Below are 25,923 nucleotides of genomic sequence, written 5' to 3'. Positions count from 1 at the left end.
GGTTTTTCTTGTTGTTTTTCCCCAAACAGTTAAGCCTGTTCAAAATGTAGGCTCTCTGATGAAACCAGATCTTCCTTCAATACACATTAATCATGGCTGGATTATGGGGTTGGAGTAGCCACTGGAATTTCTTTCTGGTGAAACTGGAAGTGACCTTTGTTCCTCCTTGTTCTGTGGGTCAGTCTCGAGCTTAACTGGTCATCTACAAACGCTGCAGCTGCTGACGGAGACCACAAAGGTGACGGAGAGGTGAAGAGCAACCTCTGCTCTTCTTGTGCTGGGTTTCTTTTGCTGCTGCTGTAGTGTTGGCTCATCGACCTCCTGCTGGTCTCCTTCCTGGTGGTGAGCACAGGCCGGGGCAGGGGAGCGAAGCACAAAAATGCAGCAAATTACAATGCTAAAGGCTTGAGAGGGGGAAAATCCACATCGAATAGGAAAATCCTAGGGTAGAGTGTGCTGAGGAATCTGTCTTGGGACACAAAGGAGGGAAAGGGGCAGCTGTGAATACACCCTTCAAGTGGGAACGTGCAAGTAAATCTGCATGGGGAAATTCTTGTGTTCTTACAAAGTCAAGGGAAAGTCTCTGAGACTCCGTTCTGACCCAGGGTGTGCCCGTTTGGATCAAGGTGGAGGATTGGGGCCATCATAATTCCTCGTCAGTAAAAACAAATAGCTCGAGCAGCAGAGGAGAAGCATGAAAACAAAGTTACTATCAACACACTGCCTCTTTGAAATCCATTCCAAATTCTCAAAGGATAAGATCAATGCGAACAAAAAACAATAACAGCACTGTATGAAAAGAAGGTGAAAAGGCAGCTCCCTCAGCAGTACACACCCAAGAAATGGGCTTTTCTTTGCTTTCTCGGAGCTGACATGAGGCAGGCAGAGCTAGGAAGAGCCCAAAAGCAGCAGCCAGGTATTTATTTATTATTTTTTTTAACTTTGCGAGCTCCATAATGAAAGCAGCGGTCGGCATCCCTGTGCCAGAGCGCTCCAAACCTGCCCGCGATGGAATGTGCTGATAAAGAGGAATGTTTCCTTGCGGACTTGGTTAGAGACACAATTTTAAATATTGCCAATTTCCAGTATCGGCCTTAGCAAGAGACTTTGCCCCTCAGCGATCCATCTGGAAATGGCAACAGCTCTTCCTAGCCTTGAATGTCGAATTAGACAACGCGCTTCACAACTTTGTCTCCCAGTCTCTGCGGTCACCTAAGCAGGGCACTAATTTCTCTGAAAGCACAAAAACCAGCTGGCAATCCATTTGTTATGGTACGACATGGCACCCTGGTGCACTAGGTGTATGGAAATGTAAGTTTTTGATGTGTTTAGTGTGTAACAAGACAGCAGAACTCTGCTCGTTTCTGAAATGCAACTTTCTCCTTGAAAATGAAATTAATTGTTTAAGAATAAGATGTTTACAATCTGATGGTTTGAAAGTCAACGTTTTGCTGCCTTTTGTGAGGCAAATTTAAAGTTGGGTGTGTCATAAAGTCGGATAAAGTGGGAGTAAGCGTGAGCAGAAAAACTTTAACTTACAGGACCTTCAGGAAAATTTGTAGAAACAGAAGAAGGGGATTTTAACAAAATTCTCATTAAGGTTAATACAAGTTGTGCTGATAAATCCTCTGGAGTTGTACAACTCTTCTAAACAAATACAGAATTTTGGAAGGAGAGATTTTTCTGTGCATAAACTTCTTTGTTTCTCACCAGTGAAACATTTTGAGCTAAGATGCGCCTCTGGCAAATCTCCCCTTCTGTGAAGTTTATTGATATTTTTATTACAGTTGGGCAAAGCCTTAAAATCCTTCTGTGATTACAGTTAGGAGTTAATGTTTGTTTTGCCCATAGAGAAGGTAAAAAACCTTCAGAAATGCAATTGCTTTCCAGCACTGGATCTATGAGAGGAAAGAATTCTAGCTCAAAGCTTACAAGAATAATCTCCTTTGAATCCAAAGAGTCACTTGGACATTATCTATACCAAGACTGAATCACCTCTAACAGTTGTACTGAGTATAATCAAAAGTATAACAGACTATAACACAGCTCGCTCAGTGATAAACACTCACATGTGAAAGAAGAACAGGGCTTTGAGTCACTCTCTCTTTAGCTTTCTCCCCCATCATTTCCAATTTCACCCACAAACAGCTCTCCCTAGCAGGGTTTGCTTTCCATACTTTGAATTTGAACATAACCTGTTCAGCTCACGCAGGAACAGACACCGCAACAACAAAAAACACACACGCTCACTCAAAAACACCTTGAAGATTGGAAACAGAAGAGAAGCAAATATAAGATAATTAATCCAGAGATATGATGTTGCATTTAGCTTAACAGATAGAGATTTGGCTGGTGGAGGCTATGAGAGGACATCCATGTTTTGACTGTTTCTTAGACAGGCCTTCTGCTTGTGATCACTTAGTGTCACCCTGATTCCTTCATGTGGAAGAAACCTCAGATATCTTTGTGTCCGCTTTGAGCTGTCAGGGTACCCCAGCTGCCTTGTGTTGGGCCTGAGGAACCAAAACTCTCTGCATTGACTATTCTCATGTTGATTTATGGAAGCCCTTGAGATCTGAAAATCTGCCATGGACTTCTAGAACAACTAGAAGATCTTGCCTGGCTGTTTTATGTCTTGTGCTTAGTACTCTTTAAAACATGTAAAAGGCTCTCACCATAGCATGCCACCCCCCAAATCACGCATATACTTTTGAAGGAGTTTTTAATGGATTATGAAATGCAACATAACGAGATGAGGTGGCTGATAGCAGCACAGGAGATAATACACAGAAAAAGCTCTGCTTGAACAACATAAAGTTGAGTGCCATTCGTATTGTCCGCATGCCGACAACAGCATCTTCAGAACTAATTTCACAGGGGCAGTTTTTAAACACTTCCTTTTATGTATGCAGGCTGGGGTGAGTCATGCCTTGTGCTCAGTTAAACTTTCTCCTCATTGCTCAACATCAGGGGTAATGACAGTGTCTGGTTCTTTACATGGATATCTTGAGATCTTCATCTGGAGATTTCCAGTCATTTGATAGCTGGGGGAATTGAGGCATGAGAGGTGAAGCGATATGCCCAAAGTCACTTAGCAGGCCTCAGGGAAGGCTGGAAGACACCAGACTCCTGTACCTGGTATCTCAATGTACTTCCATGGCTGCGCATCCCTGATTGTTTTATGATTAAATGAGTGAGGAGACTGCCTCAAGTTGCGCAAGGTGAGGTTTAGATTGGATGTTAGGAATTTTTTTTTCATGGAAAGGGTTCCCAGGCATTGGAACAGCCTTCCCAGGCAACTGGTTAAATCACCATCCCTGGAAATATTTAAAAGATGTGTAGATGAGGTTCTTAGGGACCTGATTTAGGGCCAGTGTTGGGCTAATGGCTGGATTCGATGATCTTGAGGGTCTCTTCCAACCAAAATGATTCTATGATTATTTGCTGGCATGCAAGTGTCAGAAGAGTGTGTCCAGGTGGATGCCCCATGCTGTACAGGCCATGCGTTCATGGGAGATGCCCTATGTGTATGTTACTGAAACAAAGGCTCTTCCTCTGTGAAGCACATTGTCAAACTGCCAGTGCTCCACACCAAAAATAGCCCAGGGTGTCCAAATCACCCGGCTGGGAAAGGATGGTTGCTTTTACTGGCTATTCATTTAGCCCTGCTCGTGAAGACTTAGGTGGTAGTAAGCCAGGCTCAAGCAGAGGTGTGAATGCAGCTACAGCAGTGCAAGAGTCAGTGTGATTAAGGTGCTTGCTAGGAATTTGGGCTTCAACAGCTTCAGCGTGGGAAGGGCCTCCCATGTCCTGGCTGAGTACTCCAAACGCTTGGGAACAACAAAGGCAGGCAGGCGTCATGTTCTGGTAAGTGAGAGTCCCATTCAGTTATTTCAAGTAGCACCTGCAGGCATCTTCTTTTGGGAAAAAAGTTCCAGCTTTGGTATCTGGAGTCAATAGATGCATCTCTCTTGTAGCCTAGTTCAGAGAAGAGAGAGATCAGGTGCTGCTTCCTCCCTCATACCTGCCGTGCTTAGCATTTTTTTAACTGGTAGGCAGCCTCCCACTCAGAATGCAAAATTAGATCATTTTGTTTAACTGTTGTGGTATGGCTCTTATCTCTCTTTGTGTGCTACGTAAGATGTTTAGGTATCAACTTTGCACTCAGCCAAGTCCTTAAAGCTCCATGTTGTTGCATTCAGAGTCTCTACACCCATCTCTGCATAAAGTGCTTCCATAGATGTGAGCTGAGGCCGATAGCTCTTGGCCCTCGGTGTTGCCCATATCCCTCACTGGGCTTGTTTTAGGAGTCTTGAGATATCTTTGTGCTGATGTATGCAGGCTAGGCACAAAATGCTGCTCTGGAGCAGAGCTAGAGCATTTCAGGATGGTTTCAGCATGTTACTGTGGGTCCATGAACAGCAATACCCCATGTCACTGATGGGGTGACTTCAGTGAGGATATTATGGTTGGGAGCATCAGTGTAGTAGTAGAGAAATAAAAATTAGTCTGGAGGAAATAAGTCGATTCATCTGTTCAATTTCTCCCCCTCTCCCTGAATTTTGTAGAACCCATAAGCACAGATCTTGCGTAAGTAGATTGCATTTCACACCTCATGTGTATAATTATATCTTGCAAACAGTTTATTAATGGATCTATGATCACAGAGTAGCTTGTATATACATAACACTGGTGTTTGATTATGCTGCAGCTGCCGTAGATCAATGGATACACAGGAGTCTCGCTTATCAGTGTCTCGCACGCGTGAGGTCTGGAGAACAATATAGCATGAGTGCTATGCAGTTGCTCATCAAATCCTGCTACCTACAGGAAAACCAGAGGTTTTAAAGACATGACAGAAAAGGGTTATAGAAGGAACAGTATATACAGGATTCGTCACTTGGAGAAAGCTCCCTTTCTCAAAAACGTCCCATCTGTAAATCTTTAAGTGATATTGTGTCTCAATTATCCACATACTGTAAACACGTTAGATCTTATTTTGGAAAGGGGTCTGTTCTGAGAAATTGCTCAGAAAGTAACATGCCTACAAGCTTGACCAGTTTGGTTTTCTGAAGGTGACTCACCCAGAGGCCTGATGAACAGCCTAAGTTCTTATTTTGTGAATCAACAGACCAAGGATTTGCAGACCAAAGCAAGTCTACCAACATCTAAGCAGCCTGGACCGCACCGAAAGGGTTTGCAGAGATATCACTGAGACACCTTCAGGAAACAGTTGCATTTGGTTATGCACAAGGGAAAAAGGTTGAAGCCCGTTTTGCTGTGTTGATGAAACAGTGCTCAAAAAACTGTTGGGTGAGGTGCACAATTCCCACGAGTTTGTGTCCCATCTCCAACAGAAAACCTCAGCTTTCCCTCTCATGTCCCCCAGCTACCACCTGCGAAGCTGCTTCTGATCTATGTTGACTGTCTGGCCAGTGGCCAGCGACGCTGGCCAAACAGGGTAAGTAACTGTGGAAATTATGCTCTAGCCTTTCTTGCGGCAAAGACATTAATTTGTATGCCTCTCCTCTGCCTGGCTAGAAACAAAAAAAGCGCATGAACTTCTCCATCTTTAAGGCCTGAATTGCCTTGTTAAGTGTTGAGGGCTGCAGGGGTAGATAGAGGAAGAGCTGGTCCAATTTTACAAGTTTTCCTTTATGAGAAAACAGGCCTAAAATAATAATTTTCTGCCAGTTGTATCTGTTATAATATAAAGGAATCTGCTCCCTTCACTAAGGAGGTATTCATCAGTGCAGGGTTTGGGGGTTTTTGGTTTTTTATGGTATCAGCTTAGTGTAGAGAAGAAACTGGATAAATTCAGAAGAATAACACGATGCTGCACCACTATTTTCCACCTCAGCCCTTACAGTTATCCTGTTTCTGCATCAGGCCAACCGAGGCAACAAACAGGCGGTGTCTGATCTGCTACAGGCTTTCTGATAATATTGACTGACTTTACTTAAAACAAAAACTTTGCAGTGGCGAGATGAAAACTCCAGGATGAGAAACATTAAACAAAGAGCTGCCTGGAGGGAAGCAGTCAATTTTTTTGTTGTTTCCAAAGTCCTGAAAAATATATGCCAAGGTCAAAGACCCAACTTGCAAGGTGGTTATGTCTCCAGTTCCTTATTTTAGGGCTTTACAACCATGCCTCTTTCTTTTGACCTTGGTATTTTTTTTTCACAAATTGTTGTTTGGAAGAGGGCACAGACAGTTTGGGGGGTGAGGAGGTGGGAACTGGGCAATGTACTAGTAAGTAGTGAAAGATTATTGGAGGTTAAGGGAGCAAATTTCTACCTTATGAACTTGGCAGTTCTCCTGTAAGCTTAAGTTCTTGTTATTGACCTTGCTGTAAGATGAATAGTGATATGGATTTTTTTTAAAATGTCCTATTTTGAGACCTTTAAATGTGCCTGACATTCATGAGAATTTTGTGTAAGGGTTGTTATCAATCTAAATGAATCAAGATAATACATAACATTTGTGTGTTTTCAATCTCAGTGTATTTTCTTTTCAGATTTGGTTATTATTGAAGAAAGCTTTTAAAACACTTCTTTCGGTGCTTTTAACTTCTGAATTTACACACATATCTGCATTACAGTAATGTACCAAAAATCAGAAGATATAGCTAAAACACAGTTATTGTCTAAATCTGCAGTTCCTATTCTGAAATGTATTGGACTTTTCATGAAATATTTTTTACATCTAGAAAAAAAACTTCTACAGTTTTTTTATGAAGTCCATATACAATTGGTTAAGGGATACAGGCACTTCCCTCATTTTTTTATTAATTTGCTCATACTTGATTCAAATCATGCCTTCTGGCTAACCTTAGCATTGCCCTCTTCCAATTTGCATGAGTACACGTAAAGTTAAGATTGTAATACCAAGAGATTAGAAAACCTCCTTTCTTTATCAAAAGATCTAATACACTCTAATATTTTTATGTTAGCAGTAGCTGTCGTAATAGCCAACTGTTTTTTGGCATGGCTACCCTGCGATGCTCCAGAGCTGCTAAAAGGCTGGGAGAGTGGTTGTAGGAAAAAAACCCAATAATCTAAGTATGTATGAAAAAACGGATTTAGGGACAGGTGATGTATGTCCTGCTGTGTTCCCTGATGGAATTAGCTCCTGTAAAATGTCTGTTTGCGAAGATGAAGCACCAAGAGTTGAGGCTGCAGCTTTGCTGCCGTGTTTTTAGCACGTGGGTAAGCGAACTTTCCAAGTGCTGGTGAACCCAGGCACCGGGTTATTTTTTTCTCTAGGCCGACATCAAGAGTCCAAAGATGCTGAGCAGCCCGGCTGTGCGTTTTGAAGCAGTGGGTGGTTCAGCTCCCCAGAGGGATGGAGGGTCCTTTGGTGGACAATCTTTTGGGCTAAGTCAGGCTTTACGCTGCCTCCTGAGCCGGGTCAGCCCTCGCTGACCGTCATGGCAGTCAGAGGAGGCCGGTGCGACGCCTGCACCGCCCCTACCTGTGCACCCCACAGCGGCTGGGCGAAGGGGTACGACGCGCCCACCTTGCCCTTCCCCCGGGACGGCCGGAGAAGGTGCGGGGGGCGGCCGGGGAGGGATGGCCGAGTCCCCGCTGTGAGGGGACAGCGCCCCATCGCCGCTGGGACAGAGCGGGCGGCCACCGCCCGCCGCAGCGCTGAGGCTGCTCCCCTCGGAGCAGGAAGCCGGAAACCATCGAGACGAGCCGCGTTACCGAGGGTGGGGGGGGGAGCGACCCCGCTCCCCTCAGCCCCGCGGGGTGAGTCACCACTGACTCACCCCCTCGCCCCGCTTCCCGCCTCGGAGGGAGGCGCGGGAGCCCCTGCGGCGCATGCGCGGCGGAGTTGTGAATGGTGCGGCTGTTCGGCCGGAGTTTACGAGCCGGGAGGAAGTCGGAGGGGCGGGAGGGGAGCGGGGGGAGAGGCGGGAGCGGCGGCTCTGCGCGCGCGGCGCGGGGAGGAGGGAGAGGGAGGAGGCGGAGGAGAGAGAGAGGGAGGGAAGGAGGGCGGGAGGGGGGCGCCGCCGGCGGGGGCTAACAAAGGGCGAGGCGAGCGCTGGAGCTGGGACAGCGCGGGGAAGGCGGGAGGGCAGCCGGCGGCGGCGGCCCCACCACCATGCCGCGGGTTGTCCCCGACCAGCGGAGCAAGTTCGAGAACGAGGAGTTCTTCAGGAAGCTGAGCCGCGAGTGCGAGGTGAGACGGCGAGCCCCCCCCGCTCTGCGCTTCCCCTCTCTCCGCCCGCCCGTGCGGAAAGTTTCGGAGGGGCCGGGGGAGCCCCGCGCTTCGCCTCAGCCGCGGCGGTGGAGCCCAGCCCGGCGGCGCGGGGCGGTGCAGTCTGTGCACTCCGCTGCCCACTTATCGCCGGGATTGGCCCCTCCTGATTTGCGCGCCCTGTTCCCCGCAGATTAAATACACCGGCTTCAGGGACCGGCCCCACGAGGAGAGGCAGGCCCGCTTCCAGAACGCCTGCCGCGACGGCCGCTCCGAGATCGTAAGTGGCTCCGCGCTCCCCTCAGGGCCCGCCGGGACCGGGCCGGGGCGGCCGCCGGCGCCTGTCAGCAGCGGGCGGGGGAACGGCCGCCCCTGGGCCCCTCCGCCGCTTCGCTCCCCTTTTTGTTAAATAAAACCAGAAAGTTTCAGGGAGTGTTGAGGTGGAGGAACGCTTCGGAGTCGCTGAGCTCCAGGGCTTCGCGCTGGGTGTGGCGGGAGCAGAGGGTGTTCGCCCAGTGCCCGGGGTCGGTCGGGTCTGGGTGGCCGCGCGCACTGGCAAGTTTTTTCCTTCAGGGAAAAAATTGCATCTGCCGCCTTGGGAACGCCGAGGCTGTCGTTGAAAGGCAACATTTATTTCCCCTTAAGAATAGTGCTCTTTCGCTAAAATGTGTCAGCTCGCTCTGCCTTCGCTGAAGCGGTGAAAATGCGTTTGAGGAGCGCTGGGTTTAAGGGAGGTGAGAAAAGTCTCTCGGAGCTTTCAGAGCCACCCCCCAGTGCGAACTGCCTGTGCTGCCTGCCCTGGGCACGTGTTACAATTGTAAGCTGCTCCTTTCGATATTCGGCTCTTTTTTTTTTTTCCTCTGAAACAGGATCTTTCAGAAATGAGTAAAATTGCTCAGAAGACTCTAGCTAGAAGTCTTGAATGAGCTGTTTTATGTATTTGTGAACTAATCAAATGCTTTTAAAATCAGGTTTTGAAACTCGCAATGTCAGACCTGTTTTTCTCATTCATTAAGGTTAGTTAGAGACTCTTCTGAAATAAGCGAGATGAAATATGGCTTGGAGTGGTCAAGAACTGACTAGTTATTTCCTGGTTTGATTTCTGCTTCACGTTCCTTCTATAGGTTCAGTATCTCATAGCATTAAGAACTTAAGAAGAACTCTTTGCTGTTCTTAAAATGCAGAAGTAACCTTTTTCATTTAGGGTATATAATGAGAGATGAGGTAAAAATTCCGTTCCCACAGAAAATAACCCCTGCTTTCACCAAGTTCTATTTATGATGATTTTTTAATGGTAGAGATATTGCTAGTCAGTTCACAGTGAAATTATTCTTATGCACAGTGAAATTATTCTTACAAACATCTGAACAAATACAATTGAATACCAGTTACTGCAACTGATCTTGTTCATTTGCATTTGTGAGTGCAAGGATATACATTCACGTACGCAGTTATCTTTCACTGAGTAACTTTATTTTAGGTGAATCTCATCCCTGCTTCTTATCTGTGATCTTAGAACCTGTAACATTTTTTCATGAGAGGCCCCTTGTAGTCAGTCTCTTAATTTTACTATGTATCTTTTTTACGTTCATTTTTCGTGGCACATGTTTGCTTCCTTTAAAAAGTCACCAGGGAAACAATGGGTAGGTAAGCAAAACGTAGCATGCTAACATTTGAAGTTCCTGAACAGTTGAAAGTGCACAGTATACCCGAGACCTTCCCTAAAATAAAAAAAAAAGTCACATAATTTATAAACTAGCTTTCTAATGCAACCTGTGTGGTTATTTATATAAATGGGAAATCACTGTAGTTTCACCTTTGTACTTCTAAGCCTGCTGCTGGCTTTCTCTGCCAGATCTTCATCCTTTGGAAGCAACCAGTGATGCCTGATCTATGTATTTTTACTTCTACTTAATTGTAAAACAACCACTAAATTTCTTGATCTGAAAGGTCTGGTTTTGTTTTATGAACAGGGTACAAGTAGTCAGGTTTATTTAGAAATGTAATGTGTGTGATGACCGATGTTAAAAAGAGCTCGTAGTTTGCTTTTTTTTTTTTAGTCTCAAATGTTTTTCCAGACGTCAAGGACTTATTCTTTTATCTCCAAAGGGAGGGAGCCTTTGCAAGTGACCTTACATATTTTGAAGCAGGCAGAAAAACCCAGAGAATAGCTTAGGGATGTAATATAGAACTGGCAGTAGGTTATTGGTTACTTCTGTCAAATAACTCTTGATTGAATAAAGAAAGTAATTGCCAGTATTACTGAGAAAGTAACTGTGAAATATTAAATAAGATTTTGGGTTTAGTGGTATTGCTTTGATAACTTGAAAATAACTCTACATGTTCAGTTTGTTTAGGAAGACTTCCTACCTGCCTATTTGTTTGGAAGTTACTTGTGTTGGCTGCAAGTGGGTCGGATCACCCTTGTGCTACCTGATAAGCTTTTTGCAAAATTTGAGGCATACGCGTATTGAGCATTTCAGACTGAGCTTTAAAAGGCTCTGTACAGAAAATCATAATTTTCTTACTTTAAAGTTTGACACCAAACTAGGGGGGTGATTTTTTTAAAAATTGTTTTTATTTTTAAAAATTTGCTTGTTACTAGATGAATATTGTTGAGTTTGATGTAGTCCTGTGTGGTTACTAATGAGGCTATTATTGAGATTTTTAGTATTGACTTATGATTTTGATTTGAGAAGCACATGGGTATTTTAGTTGGATAGTTTTATCTGTTCGAATGGAGGGAACATATTTCAAAAATCCAGAGAATAAGTATCTACATAGCTTTTTAAATAACCTATGGTTTAAATGTTCCCTGAAGGACTCCACAAGGATACAGGAATTCGTGTACTTTCATTTTCCTCTTTTCACTGATGTTTTCCCCATGGTTTTTCATGGCCCTCTAGCCCAAGTTGGGGGGTGGAAGCAGGGAGGATGGGCGCTTCACGGCCTTGCTCCATTTCCCAAAAAGCAGGTATAGTGCTTCTGAACCAGTATCCTTGGGGCCTGCAGAAACTGGAAGGGTCCAGAGGGCTGCAGTGGTCAGCAGGTTTACACTCAGTCATCTCACTCCTTGGTGTTTTAAGTGTGTAAATTACAGAGTATAAAACACACATTTGCTAAAGGTGCTCGGAGGTAGAAAGGTAATTCTTAAACAGACTAGGTGGTGATGACTTATGAGTCAAAAACATTTAGAGATAGGTGGGCTTTTTTTGTAGATATGTAAATAGAATCACCTAGAAAAGCAAAGGGATCATACAGGCTGGTCAGCCTGATAGTGATGCTCTGCAGCCCTCGCAGTTTTGATGCTTCCTATTTGTGCAAGCGTAGCCTCCACGAAACCTCTTTTACCTCGATTGAAATGTTTGTCTTTGCATACTGTAGGGCAAACAAATGTTAATGTACCAGCACAATATCCCCTCTAGTACTAGTAGGACTGATTTGTCAGTTTTAATGACATCAAGAATGTGCTTAACAGGAGAGTTAACAAAAAAAAAAAAATCTGCTTTTAAGGATAGTCTGGAGTGGAACGTGATTGCAGGGTATTAGTCTCCGTTGGCGAAGGGGAAAAAGTCAAGACAAAGCACTTCTACTTTCAAAATGGGAGGTATTAATCCTGTGACAGACAGCGTTGCAGTAGATGACCGGAACTGTCTTAAATTACATGTAGAGCTATTGTGTCATAGGTAGCAGTATAGTTCTACCATAAAGTTGCTGAATTCTGGGTTGCTTGAAAGGAATCTGCTTGTCAGGAAATTTCAGCTATTAGAGTAGTATTTGTATAGCTTTTAAGACAACACTGTATTCTGGATTAATGACCATTTAAATCTAAGTGACCATAGTAATCAATAGAGTTATTTGATTGCGACAAATTACGTTTAAGCCTGGGATTTTGAGTAGAGTTATATTCTGGGAGCATGGTCAAGTATTTGTGTGCTTACAGGACATATGTGTTCCAGAGAAGGGTATAAATAATGTGAATTGACTTCTACTTGCAAAAATATTTTTTTTTAATTTCATGTCTAGCAATTGCCATACTCTTCATGGCTTGGAGTTTATAAGATGTACAAATAAATATGGAGAGTTTATGAAGAAAACTGAGTCTTATTTTAATTTGAAACCATAGAAAATTATTTACTTGAAAGCAATGTGCACTTTTTCTAACATGGTCAAGTCAGTCCCTTTAATGATTTTACAAAGGGCTGCAGCTGAGAAGAATTCCTACAGTTTCCTGTTGTCACTGACACGGCATCTGCTGATTTGGATTTCACTGGTGTTTTAATGTAGCAAGAGGGCTTCATCTGATGAAGTTTAATTGAGCTGTATATTGATGCTGCATCCATGTAGATGATAAAATAAGCATATTTACATTTCAGTTCAGATAAGTGTTTATCCAGGTAAAAGTAGATTGTGAAAGGAAACGAGTCCTTTTCTTGCAAAAAAAGTTACCCCTAGTAACAGGTATCAGGAGTTCGTTTTCCTTCAGCTGTGCTTCTTCTAGAGATATGCAAGCTCTTCAAAAAGTATGGGTGATTTTTAATGTTGCAGGTACTAAGTTGGTGCAGGATATCCAGACAGCACTGAAAGGACAGATTCTAATGTCAGCAAAACTGATTTGAAAGAATTATTGATTCCACGTTGTATTCTATATCTGAAGCAGCCAATGGCAAATGTTGTCAAAATGGAATCAGATGTTTGTAACTTAATACTTAAGAAAAATGATGAGTGCATGTTTTTGACTTTAAGTATTCTCTGTGCTGCCTGGCTTAAGACATAAACTGATGTAAAAATAAATGACTGCCTGCATAATTTATGTAATGTCTTGCTCCCTGATCCTGTTTGTATTGATTTTTCTAAAAGGCTTTTGTGGCCACAGGAACCAATCTGTCTCTCCAGTTTTTTCCGGCCAGCTGGCAGGGGGAGCAGCGACAGACACCGACCCGGGAATATGTCGACTTTGAAAGAGAAGGAGGCAAGGTAAGACAGAAACTGTTGTGACTGAAAGACATTTTTATGTTGTGCTTATAGCCTTACTCCGTGTATGGTGCCAAATTACTAGTATTTCGTGGCATGTAGGTAGTCTCATGAGTACAACTGAAAGCCGGTAGGATAAAATCTGGTATCGCTTTGTTTTAAAGCACGTTAGTTTTTCTGGAGGGAAACACGTGGCTACTGCTGGTGGCTTTTTCACTTTGAAGAAGAGAACTTTATTTCTGCTGTCATGCCATGATTTGGGGAGCAGTTTAAGTTTAGTGTTGAGTAGGTTCTTCTGAAATGGTTCAGATATTAGACCTTGGCCAACAAATTATCGGAGACATTAGTGAAAATTTGCACTTTGAACAGGTTATTTCATTGGGTCTTAGGTTGCCGGTAGATGCAGCAACCTCTCAGTGTGCAGCTTAGTGAAATGAAGCTTTTTTTTTCTCAGTTTCACCATGAGTAATAACACAGAATAAGCATTGCTTTCAGAATTGATTTTTGAATTATATTTTTTTTCTGATATTGAAAGCTGGAATTCCCTAATGATAGTGATAGTTACTGTGAAGCTGTATTAGATTTAAAGTCAGAAATCTTGCTTAGTCTCATCAGAATAAAGTTGTGAAGTCACAGCTGGTTTTGTTTTACATAAAAAACATAGCTTTTAATTGTAGGTGCTGTCTCTTATCTGTGCTACTGTAGATGCTTTGGGACTTACCCAAAGATCACTGAATTCAATCAGACTTCTCTTCAGTCCTCAGTAGGTTTGGACCAGCACTAAAGACCACATAGCCCTTCCATCACGGCCTAATTTCCTTACAATTTTTTGACTGTAATAGATTTTTAATAGACTATAAATTTCTTGCTTTTACCTACATTTTTTACCCACTCTTGTAACAAGTAACAGTTAATGCTACCAAACTCACCAGGCTGGAGGAAATATTTGAAGCATGTTCAGGTTTAATGGCATATCGGATCTTTTAAATGCTGCTAGGTGGAAGATAAATATTTCCTATAGTGGGAAAACTTGATTGGAAGAAAAAAAAAATCCCGAGGGCAGATATGGTATTTGGAATTCAAGTTAATGAGGGTTTTTTTTGAAAAAAATTGTTTTCCATTTGGTCCTGTGAGGCTCGCAGAGTTTGGCAGATTGGGGGAGAAGGAGTAGAGTTGGCTGTGCTGGGTACTGACTGCTTTGCTAAGGAAACTGAATTGAATCTGGCTGTTACTGAAAAATATTGATTCTGGCTCACAATTGAATGAGGAATTTTTCTTGTAATGTGTAAGAAGACTGAAGTCTCTCTTCTTGCCAGTTCAAAACTAATTTTATTTACTCTTATGATTTTTTTTTAACTTTGTTTTCTCTGAATGAATTCTTAAAGTACTAAACTACTTCATCCATTTTCTTGCCTTGTCTTAATCATGTAAGAGTGTGGTAGACATGCTGTGTATTAAAATAGAACATGAGCCTCATTAATGAATGCCACTCCCTGTTTTATGTATGTTTACAGTAAATTCCAGAGTGCTTCACTGAAACATTTAGAAGAATTCAACTGAATGAGGGTAGAAGTGGACAAACTACTAAATGGGAATAGTGTTATGCCATAGTATGAACAAATCACGAATTCACTGTTGTAATCAAGCTTTACTGGTGTATATCCCATGCGAATGCAGGCTTGCTCTGCGCAGAATTAAACTCGTCTGAAAGTGAGCCACCCTCCGAACTTCAGAAGAGGAGTTTCTTATGTTATCAGCAGAAACAGTTAAATGTTTCATATGAATTGTCTGCAATGTTGTCCTCTATGGATTTCTGTAGTTTGTTTTTATTAAGAATTTCTTTCATAGGTTTTAACAGTCTCTTAACACCATGTGATTTCTGGTAGCTCTGTGCAACGTTGTTTTATGAGCTTTGATTCTTGAGGCAGCGTATAACGTGTGGTTGTTCATCACTGGATTTAAGCCAGCAAGGCATGTTTTTAATTATATGAATAAAAAAAGGCTATGGGGGGAGCTGTCAGTTAATTATTATTTTAGGCATTAGTCTGAGATCTAGAATGTAGATAAACTTACCAACACTAGAATATTTTTATTCTAGAATTCTGCTTCACCGTTTGGCTAAGCAAATAATGGCACAAAATAGTTTATCCAGAGTTGAAGTATGTCGCTATTGTGCCTAAGCGGTTTTGTACACAGATTAACAAAGTTACCAAAGCAGCTTCTTCAGTGACTGAACTTTAGAAAGAGCAACACCGTTGTGAACCTATTGGAAAGTTGGGATTCTGTGATTATCTACTTCATAGACTTGAGGTTTTTCATTCTGGTATTTCTTAACTGAGGTGGTTTTCCTATGTTTAGTTTACCTTTTGATTTGATGCATGTGATGTTCATGATGGGTGGGTAGGCAGGCCTCTTGTGGATACCCTTTCTTTGGTAATTCAAGAATCGGATAGCTAAGTGTTCACTTTGTATTTCTACTCATTTTAAAGTCAAGCTTAACATTTTTTTGACATACTTTTAACATTCTCTGCTGTCTTTGACCTGTAGCAAATATAATTGTGTATTTGAGCAATTTTTCAGGTTTGTCTAGTACTAAAAATAGGTCCCTAAATCATAAAAATCATAGAACATTGTATTTCATTGTGATTTGTGGGGGTGTGTGGGGTGCATCAAATTTGTTGTCTTGTCATGTGTCTGAATATCATAATCATACCAAGGCTTCCTGATCCTTTGTGTTGTCAGCTAATGTCCAGTTCTTATCCAGTAGATATTGTTAAGAAATTCAGGGGCAGACAGTGTAGTAGTGTAATGTATCACCTGAAATCTCATATAACCGAACTCTGGAGCAAAACTGAGAGCTTTGTTTTAACCTCGCTTCTCTGATCCATTAATTACATAGACTAGCGTTATTGTGCTTAATGAAGTTCTTTAATTTTTACTTCAGTTTTATACTGATATCATATGAACTTAACACTAAACTATGTGTGTATGGACTTCCGTGCTTCTTAAAATATAGGCTTATTGGAAGTCTCTTGTTTTGTTAAGAACTGTGTGATCAACTTTCTTTGCATAATTCATTTTGTACACTTCTTACAGTGAGATAAAATGTCCCTGTTTTTCATTTGTTATTTGAGATCTTTCTTACCTGCATAAACAGTAGTTCTCAGATGTTCTTTTTTTATTGTTTAAATACCAGTTACTACACTGATGAGGTGTGTGCCGTTGTTTTATTTCCCCTCCCCTTTATGATACCATTCTCCATCTCGTTTCTAACGCAGTTTAACTTCCTGTCTGCTACTCAGCGGCAGCTGCTCATAAACCAGAATCTTCAACAGGCTTATTTCAGTATAATGTGCTATGCACTCCACAGCTCTGGAAGAGAGCACATCAGACGTGATTTCAATTGATTCGGAGTGCCTGGTATGCCACATGTGTGCTGTAGCTAGGATTTCTACTCGCTAGACCATTAACTTTGTTCTAGCCATAACTAAATACTACTGGACTTCAATTTTCTTCCTGTAGGTGCCAAGTTTCTATTCATGTGCAGTTTTTTCTGTTGTAAGTAGGAAATTTTATTTGGCTGTGAGTTGATGCTAAGTGCTTGGACAAGTCTAAAAACCTGAAAATTTATATTGTGCAGCAGACATTACAGCAGTTCTAGAATGTTATGAGAAAGGTGCTATATTTGAATAAAAACTGTATTTAAATGGCAGCCAATAGCACCAGTTTTCCACTTGTGTCCTCTTTTCTTACTAGAGGTTTGACAGATAGGACTTGTCCCCAGATCAGCTTTTTCTTTTTGACTTAAGCAGTAAAATGTCATCATAATTGGGATAGTTTATTGGCTACTTAGTTTTCTGAGCACATGCAATTTTCAGTCAAACATACCATCACAGTGTACCCAGTGGAATTTGCTTGCAAGGTGAAGGCTTAATTTATGAGGAATATCTGAATACCAGTACTAACCTGTATTGAATTGGAAGTTGTACTTTCTTTCTTTGGTGCCTGCTGCTTTCTGAAGAATTTAGATGAAACATTAAGTCATTCAGACAAATGTGGAACAGTAGCTTTCTTTCTTCTTTCTTTAGGTACCCTTCGTTTTAAAAAAATTGGTAAGGATGTCTGGAAAGCTGATTTACAGTTTCAGCTGTCATTTAACCCTCACAATAGTGTTAAAGAGCCATATTCCTTAAGTTCCTATATTTTCAGTCCAGCAGTATTTAGAGGTTTTGCATTGTCGCTCTCTAAAATGTTCTAGCAGTTAGCAGTTCCTTTGTGTTCCCTGCAATCCACTGAGTTTCTGGACAAAAAGAATGTGAGTTTATTTTTTTTTTTTCCAGATCAGTAGAAAAGGATGTCTGATGTTTGGGATTTAGGGAAAAAAAATGTATGCTAGAGCTGTCAAATTAAAGATCATATTGAGGTGTGCTACCACATAGGGCAAATCATCTCGACCATGAGATGCATGTGGTCTTAACAGTTATTAAGACGTTATCTGTTTTATTTGTCTTTAGTAATTTAATACTCCTTCAAGTTATTGTGAAGGTCTCTGTTTAAAGCACAGCAGGAGATGATGCTACAGCGATGAAGAGCTGGGCATCACTGAACGGTGTTTCACGGTGTTGTTTGGGTGTTGTGGAGTCACGTGGGAATGTAAGGTCTGACTTGGTTAGAAAACTAGCAAAAGTCAACCTCTGGAGTGGTAGCATGCATGTTCTTTGTGGATCTTCTCTTGGTGCATGAGGGCATCTGTCCTGCTCATAAACTGTCTTGCAGAGCAGTCTTGTTACTTTCAGATCTGAACTCGAGCTGAGGTTCATGGTGTAGCTCTGTACAGTCTTTGATTTATTTATTTATTTATTTATTTATTTTTAAGCTAGTTCCTTAATGCACTGGTGGGGTAGGATAAGAATATTTTGGGGTCAGAATTTCATCCTCTTTATCTACTGTTCTCTCCCTTTGTCCTAGTAAAATGATACAGAATTCCTCTTCCCGTGTAGTTTCAGCTTACCTCAGGAATGTGGAGCAGGGAAGATGGGACTGGTGCCTGCCCTCAGAGCTGGTGTTTTTCCTTTCATCCTCCTACTTGGATCTACTTGATGGCCACACAACCCAGCACATTGTAACTGGGAGAGATTCTCCTGTGAAGAGCAGCTGGTGGTCAGTGAGGGCACGTCAGCTGCTGAAATGTCCCTGTGCCTCGGCCCTTTGAGGTGCTATTGCGTGTGTCAGCCAAGGGCAGTGGTGTTGCCCTGATGAAGCTCGCATCACTGGCATTCTTTTTTGTCTTTCTCAGGCTTTTTCTGTAAGCTTTGAAAAAGAAAGTCAGCATGTGATTATTCTGGCAGCAGATAAATGGGTTTGGTGGTATATCCAGGTTGTACCCAGCCTGGCTAAACATCTTAATTTTTTTCTTGGAGCTGCATGGTGGGAGTCCCGCAAAGGCTTGGTGAATGAGAAGAATCCACTTTGTGCCCTTGATTGTTTTTCATCTAGAATCACCTATATGATTTGAGCAGAAGATTAGTTTCCTGTAGGTGCTTTTGAGTCTAGATTTTATGGTTGTGTTTTTCATTTAGCAGAGACAGCTCAGTTACTTTTTTTTTTCCAGATATGTAATTTCTTAATGCTTCTATACCATGTTGCTTTAGAGGAGAGTGAAACTTCTTGTTATTCATTATGACCTGCTGTTGCATAGAGGAGAGGTGTTTAACTGAATGAAACTTCATTTGAAGCCAAGTAGTCACAGTATATCTTTGCTTATTCACTTTCCCTTAAAATGCGGAGAGGCCTCTATGCGCCCAGTTTACACACTGTCAACAATTGAGAAACTTGGGTTTTGGGAAGAGAAATCTGTGAAGCTGATAGCTTGTTAGGTACACGTTGTCCTGTGCTGGCAAGCAGCCCCTGGCTGAGATTTGGACAGTTGTTGCTGAGGAGTGATTTATCGAAGGGTGCCCTCTGCCACCAGAGCATGAGTCACACCAGGATCTCTCATGTGACAAGCACTCACAGCCTTTTCCCTGTGATCCTTTCACTCCCCCCACCCTCCACATACTTTTGTTGCTGCCCGCAGCCTTGTCCATGTGTTACTGTATGTGCAGCGATGATGCCATTTTGAAAAATGCTCGTAGGCCGTTTGCCTACGTATCAACCCTTTCCATAGGTCCTAAGTACTTAGTGTCTGCCATCAGTAAACCTGCTTTTGATTCGCTTTTATTACCTGTTGTAGAAGCAGTTATTCAGTCATATTTTAAATATTACCTTGAGCTTTTTCCAGTGGTCTAAGCACATGCGCTGGGGTTGTATAGTCAAGACTTCAAATTTACTCATACCATTGTCCTAAAGCTTCCCAGAAGAGGAACAAAACCAGAGTTAGCGAGCTAAATTTTGCTTTTGGGAGCCAGCTGTCTATAAGGACAGAGGAGTGCTGTGTGAATGAAAGGAGTACTTGAGATTGCTGCAGCATAGATACTGGAAGAAATCCAGACATTGTTGGATCTTATTGTTTGCATATCAGCCTCCACTTACTGAACAGAGTTGCTAACATTATGCTTCTCTGCTCTTCTTATAAATTAATGAGAAAAGTAAGAGCATTACTGTTGGAGGATGTCTGTTTCTTTGTAAAAAAAATAAAAAACAACTTAATACTTCATATTTAAAAAAAAATTAGAATTCAATAAGATGATGAAACATTTGCTGCAAGAAACTAATTTTTTTCTGGAAGTCACTGAAATATTTCTTCAAGCTGTATTGTCCAAAGTACAAGTAATGAAATGAGCTAATTAGCTTGCATAATTGCATATTTGATCTTTAACAAGTTGACCTGGTGAAATGTGTAGTGTGACAATAATATAGAAAGAAAGAAAAAAAAAATAATCTTGCACAGGACTGCTATTCCAAGAACATGGGTGCTAATGAAAGGATCATTTTCGGGGGAAAAGCTGATGCTGCAAAAGTCAGAGCAGAAAGTCTATATATTTTCTGTAACAGTAATATTTGGACTTGTATACAGAATCCACATTGCAGCTACTTGAGCAGTCTGTGCAGAATTTCTGCCTTCTTTCTGTATTTAAGATACTTTGCTTAAACAGTTGCAGGCAGCAGCTTTATGTTGTGGGACCTCTGGGCATGCAACTTGTTTTATTTGTTCATTTCAGTATAGATATAGAGGATGCCCTATGGAAGGTGAGAGAGTTCTTAAACCTTACAGGTCATTAAATTTTAATTTTCTATTGAAATATAGTGACCAAGGATGAAGTGTTGTCTGTTGGATATTTACATAGTTTTAAAATATGAAATCTGGGGAAGAAGCAGCAGTGGAAGACTTGATGGAGGCTCTTATGTCCTGATGCGATGTCTTGATGGCAGTTGAGGAGTAGCCAGCATTGTTTGACAAAACAGATCAGAGGTGACAAGAAGACATTTTTAACAGCTTTTTGGCCAATGTATTCCTTTAAAAAACAAACAAACAAACAATCAAAGCAACCAACCAAACAAAAAACATAAAACCAAAACAACAACAATAACAAAATAGATTAAAGAAAGGGAACAGCTTACATTATTCAGTAGAGCTCATACTGGGCTTTTTCTTTTTTAGAAAACTAATACAAGCCTGAAGAGTGCTTAATAATAGGGAAACTAAGGCAGGGAGGTATCTAGACCAAATAAAACAACTGTAGTAGTGTGTTTCTCTCATGCTACTAAGGAGCATTTGGGGATTTCTTTATAAGCTTGCATGCTTCTCTGATATATTGATTTATTTAATATATTGAGGGCAAGCATTTTCCCTCAGATAGAGGGGCAGTGGGCAATCGTCTCATTTTCAGATGCTCCAACTACAGGAGTCAGAGTACAGGACCCTGCAATGGGATTGCACAACCTGGTAGCCTGGTGAGTTTTCATCACAGAAAATTACCAGGACTTTAGTTACAGCAAACCAGAAAGCCCTTGTTTCTGAATCACTTCATAGGGTCTTACCACAGACTGTTTGTGACACATACAGGATGGTACTTTCCTGACAAAGCATTCAGAGAAGCAGTATGATTTTTTCTTTTTCTTAAGCTCTGTTCTGATACCTGGAACTTGAGAATCATGTCAGCTATAAATTTTTTGAACTTCAAGAAAACAGATCAGTAAGTGGTTTATAGGAAATAAAAATTAATAATGCCTAAGATTTTAAATGTTTGCTTCTCCCACCGATCGTACAGTTTTGATTCTCTTTTGCTAGGACAATTCTTGTTGCATTTTGACTGACCCAAGCTATATTTATGTTGTTCACTATTTTTATAACTATATTGAGATAGTTATATATATTTCCCCCCACCGGGATTTTGCTGTTTGGAGAACTCTCTTTTAAACTTATGTCTGAAAGTGCTAATTACTCTGTTCAAGAAAATTCACAGCCTTTGCTGATGATGTTTCTCTGCAGAAGCTGATAGTTTTCTGCAGAATAATTATGACACCGTGAAATTTTACTGGAGGTTGAAAGCCAAGTAGTTGTTATGGTATACAAAAGGCAAAGTCTTACTAACTTGCATTATTTTAAGGCTTGGTGCAGTACTGTTTGTTGAATAAATGTTAATGCAGTTTTTCCAGACTTGAATCCTGCTTAAGGGGAAAGGATGAGGCTGTCAGAGTGCTCAAGAATATAATAAAAGCCAGAGGGCAAAAGAGGCAACTTTTCGTGCCCCTCTCCTGCTTGGGTCAGTTCCTGGATCATTGTTATTAGCTGCTTGTCCATGTTGTCAGAATTGAGTACCTTCTAGTTAAGTGTACTTGCATTGCACATTCCAAATATTAAGTTAAAAAATACAGGTTTAATGGGCTATTTATTTGCCCACAGGTAGTGTGGTGTGTAAACGATTTTTTTTTAGATAAATCTCTCTAACCCTCTGTTGGAGTTTCTAGTTGTAGCTGCTTTTTGCTTTGCTACTTTCTGAAAGCTTGAAAAGAATTAATTTCCCAACCAATTTTGAAATTTCCGTCTGGAAAGTATATTCTGTCAACGTGGCAGAAAACAGCGCGTGTCCCTGTTAGTTAACCGGTTTTGTGAGCGTAAGCGTTTGTCCGTTTGACTGCGTGCATACTTGCAGCAGTCTCCTAGCAGTATTTTGCTGCAGAAACATTATTCTTTTCAAATGCTGCGAGAAAAATTGTGTCTTTTTTAATGCATGCGTGTTTTGGGAGAGTACATTTAAAATCCAGCCATTTTTCTCACATAGAATCTAGTGGTAAGGACGTACAGATAAGAGACCCTGTAAAATTTCACAGGGGAAAACCTCAGCATGTGTTGGCCTTTCAGGTTATCTTTATATGTTGCTTATTGCATTTTTGTTGATTCTCAGTTCCATCTATGACGTTGATTTTTGTCTTTTTCAAGGCAGATGGGATGAATCCAAGCATGAGACATGTTTCATGTTGGGAGGCATTAGACTTTTTTTGTAGTGGCACTGCAAAACCAAGAAGCCACCTACTTTTTGCTTTGTATTAGGGGTTTCTTGGGGTTTTTGGTCAAATGTGGCGTATGTTTCCCACTCAGTCCAGCAGTTGCAATATTTTGGAACTGTGTATGTAGACTTATTTGTTATTAAATTATGAGTATATTTTCTGTACAGCAACATTTTAGTTATTTTTCTTGATTAACTTCTAAGCGTAAGTACTGACCAGTGATTATAATCCAGGAGTTAAATGCTGTAGTCTCCACAGCATTTGTTCTGACATCCTTAATGCTTCATATTTGCTCTTAGTTATCAACTTGTATTTTAGCTAAGTAGAATAGTAACCTGCATAATTTAATGAACCATTGATCTGCTTTGGAAAAGGAATCGTGATTACACATTTGAGTTAACTAGGCAGAAAAAAACCCCAACAACCAGCCACCCAAAAAACCCATTAAAATGTCACATTTTCTCAAAGTGACTTGTAAATTCTGTCTCTCTTGCGAAGTGAGGAAGATTTTTTTTTTCTGCCGTTCTTTTTTGAAGCTTGAGAATCCAAACCAAAATGCATTGCTGAAGTATTTCAGTAATATAGAAAGTGTGTAGAGAGAGGGTTTGTCACAGCTCTGGTACTACTCACAAAACGTGAGTCCATACATGGATTTATTTTCTACGTAGAATTGTAAAAGTGGATTGTGCTGCATCTGAATTTTATCTAGATGAGCAGTTTCTGAAACTTTAGTTTTATTTCTAATATAACCAGGTGATTTATATAAGCATACTTAAAAACTGGCTGCAGTACATAATACCAGACCATCAGGTTTTGCTGTGAAGCTGAATATTGTAGCCTTTCCTGAGACTGTTTTCCAGTTGTGAATTGGAGTGCATTTTTTCTTGAGGGAATGCACCAAGGGAATGCCCTCACTTGTTATCAAAACACCTGCTATAATTAGAGAGCTAAAATAGATTTTTGTAGTGTTGGTGTTCTTGAATGGAACTTAGGGCACAAGTTGTTTGAGGTTATTTTTTTCATTCTTCACCCCTTGACTGTGAAATGCCTTAAGCTAATATTTCGAGCTGTATCTTGAATCACTTGCGACATCAGCATGTATATATAGACAGGTATAAATGTATAGGTTTCTGGGAGGGGGAGGGTGAGAAGAATGCACTTAAGAGTATAAAACTTGTATTAGAAAAAATTGTATTCCTCTGGCTCCTGAATCTGGCAGATACAATATTTTGATAAAAGTCAGACTAAATTAAGAATCCTTCTGAGAAATTAAATCAGTTGCCACTTTTCTAATACACCATAAGGTTTAAGTTTATCTTAATAAGCTCCAGTACACAAAAGCAGAATGAACAAGGGATATATTGGTTTAAAGGGTGGAAAACACAAGGCCTTAAAATCTTCAACAATTTTACCTACTTCTGTACAATGACCCCCTGCGAATAATAGTTAAATTAGTTAGCTCTGGGCTCAGCTATTTTTACTTGTTACTATTAAAATTCTAATACAGGCTGTTAGCAATTCATGGGCTGCTTTGTATTTCACCAAATTCTTGTCTTCAATATGTTTTGTTCCTCACAGTTGGTGAGTATGTATTTCCACTGTTTTTTGTGATCTGAAAACATCATAGTATGAAAGACATTTACAACTTTTATTTTCTTTCTTTTTTTTCTCCTGAGTGTAACTGTCTAGATTGAGACTCTTAGCAAGCATACTCTTGGTTTTATATTTCTGTTTTTGCTTGAGGAATCGACCTTTGTCATAGCTGATGAAATAGAGTAACCCTGTTTCATTCTGAATGTTAAACTTTCCAGAAATTCTTGATGTCTGTAAAAAGTTGTGCCTGGGTTGTTGTTTTTTTTGGTTTATTTGTGTTTGGTTTTTGGGTGGGTGTTATGGCATGTGTAGGTAACGCAGAGGAAAAACTAACAAGTTGAAATGGGCTTTTTCATGCACTACAATAGGCCTGGTCATTCCTGATGTTGCCCAGCCTCTTATCAAATTATTTACATAGTCTAAAGTTGCAAGTGGCATGTCTTTGTGCGATCACGGGAAGGGAGAGCTGTAGGAGGAGATGCCGGGCAGGGAAATATGGGGTCCCGGCAGCTCCCCCTTGGCAGCTGATGGTGCACCAGCGAGGGCCCTTTGTCAGTAGTGGGACACAGTGGTGACACCGGTGCCACCCGTGAGAAACTTTGAGCTGTGCTCATCTTGAAAGCCACAGTTTGGTCATCCACGTACAACTGTTCAGGAAAGACTTTTGTTTTGCCAGGAAGTATCACTTCCTTTGCATTTTTTTCTTTTTTACAAAATAGTGTTGGGTTTGAATTTTAACAAAACCTCATTTCCATACAGTGGAAGCTGTTTCAATGTGTAGCTTTCCAAATAACTTTGAAAACATTTTCTTTTTGTGTTTAAAGGAAGAAGAATGCTTTGAGGCATGAGACAGAAGGATTGATGTAAATTTTGTTGGATTTTTGAGCTCTTACGGTTTGTAATGATGTCTTTTGTTCTAAGATTAAAAACACTAAAAACTGTTTCACTCACAGTGACTTTCTAAATGGGATTCTTTTTATCTAGTTCTATTTACTGTTTCATTCCCAGATAAAACTATGTTACAACGGTTTTGTTTCAGAGTTGAACCATCGAAGTCTGATAAGTGCTGTAAACTCTGTCTGTCACTTGGGTATTTTTCATTAGTTTATTTTAAACTAAGTGATCAGTATCTGAAAGCATAGCCTGAAGCCTTGTATAGAGTTGTCAGCTTTTGCTGTAACTTCAGTTGTTGTTATGTTGATGAAGGTACTATCCTGTTTTGCTCCCCAAATGACTAAGGATTTTAGTGTTACAAATTCTGTTGCAAAGTTTTAGAAAAGCTTTTTGTTTTTCTTTTTTCTTTATTTGTCTTTCGTAAATTGCTTCTCTTTTTGAAACCAAGGCCAGTAACCCTTGTCTGATTATGATATGCAAGTGAGAGCCCTGTTATCTGGGGAGAAGCTGAAATGATGTTAGCTTGAACCAATTCAACATCTTTCATACTTGCAGAAAGAGTTTGCAGCTCTTTCTTTCTGGGTGAAGTCACTGAGTGGATTGCTGCTGAAATATTTTAAGTAGGGTATGATTCAGGAGAAGGTGGGATGCAAACTGGGACGTATGTAGTTGGCTCAGCGGGGAGAGAGGCAGCTCGTGCGAGTAGTTATGAATGGGCAGATGTGTGTGTGATGAGGCAGACGGTGAGTCAGAGCTGAGCCTCTTCTGAAAGAACGTGTTTTGCTCCAGTCTGCTGGGAAAACGAAAAGA

General features: G+C 41.0%; 1 protein-coding gene across 3 annotated transcripts in view; it reads left to right on the top strand.

Annotated features, from left to right (window-relative positions):
* Window positions 1–8,106: 8,106 nt before the first annotated feature.
* The window catches only part of CBFB (core-binding factor subunit beta), a gene marked incomplete at its 5' end in the record, with an annotated part of 40,201 nt that continues 22,384 nt past the window's right edge, over window positions 8,107–25,923 (top strand). For 2 of the 3 annotated variants that reach the window (XM_080351839.1, XM_080351837.1), the window contains 3 exons: window positions 8,107–8,184; window positions 8,396–8,482; window positions 13,063–13,179. In XM_080351839.1, coding sequence (XP_080207965.1) covers window positions 8,107–8,184; window positions 8,396–8,482; window positions 13,063–13,179 — 282 coding nt within the window. The remainder of the gene's footprint in view (window positions 8,185–8,395; window positions 8,483–13,062; window positions 13,180–25,923) is intronic. The other variant, XM_080351838.1, reaches the window with a different exon arrangement.

The sequence above is a fragment of the Nesoenas mayeri genome (assembly GCF_963082525.1).
Source record: "Nesoenas mayeri genome assembly, chromosome: 12".
Lineage (NCBI taxonomy): Eukaryota > Metazoa > Chordata > Aves > Columbiformes > Columbidae > Nesoenas > Nesoenas mayeri.
The sequence above is the reverse complement of the archived record's forward strand: the minus strand, read 5'-3'. Positions and strand labels throughout refer to the sequence as shown.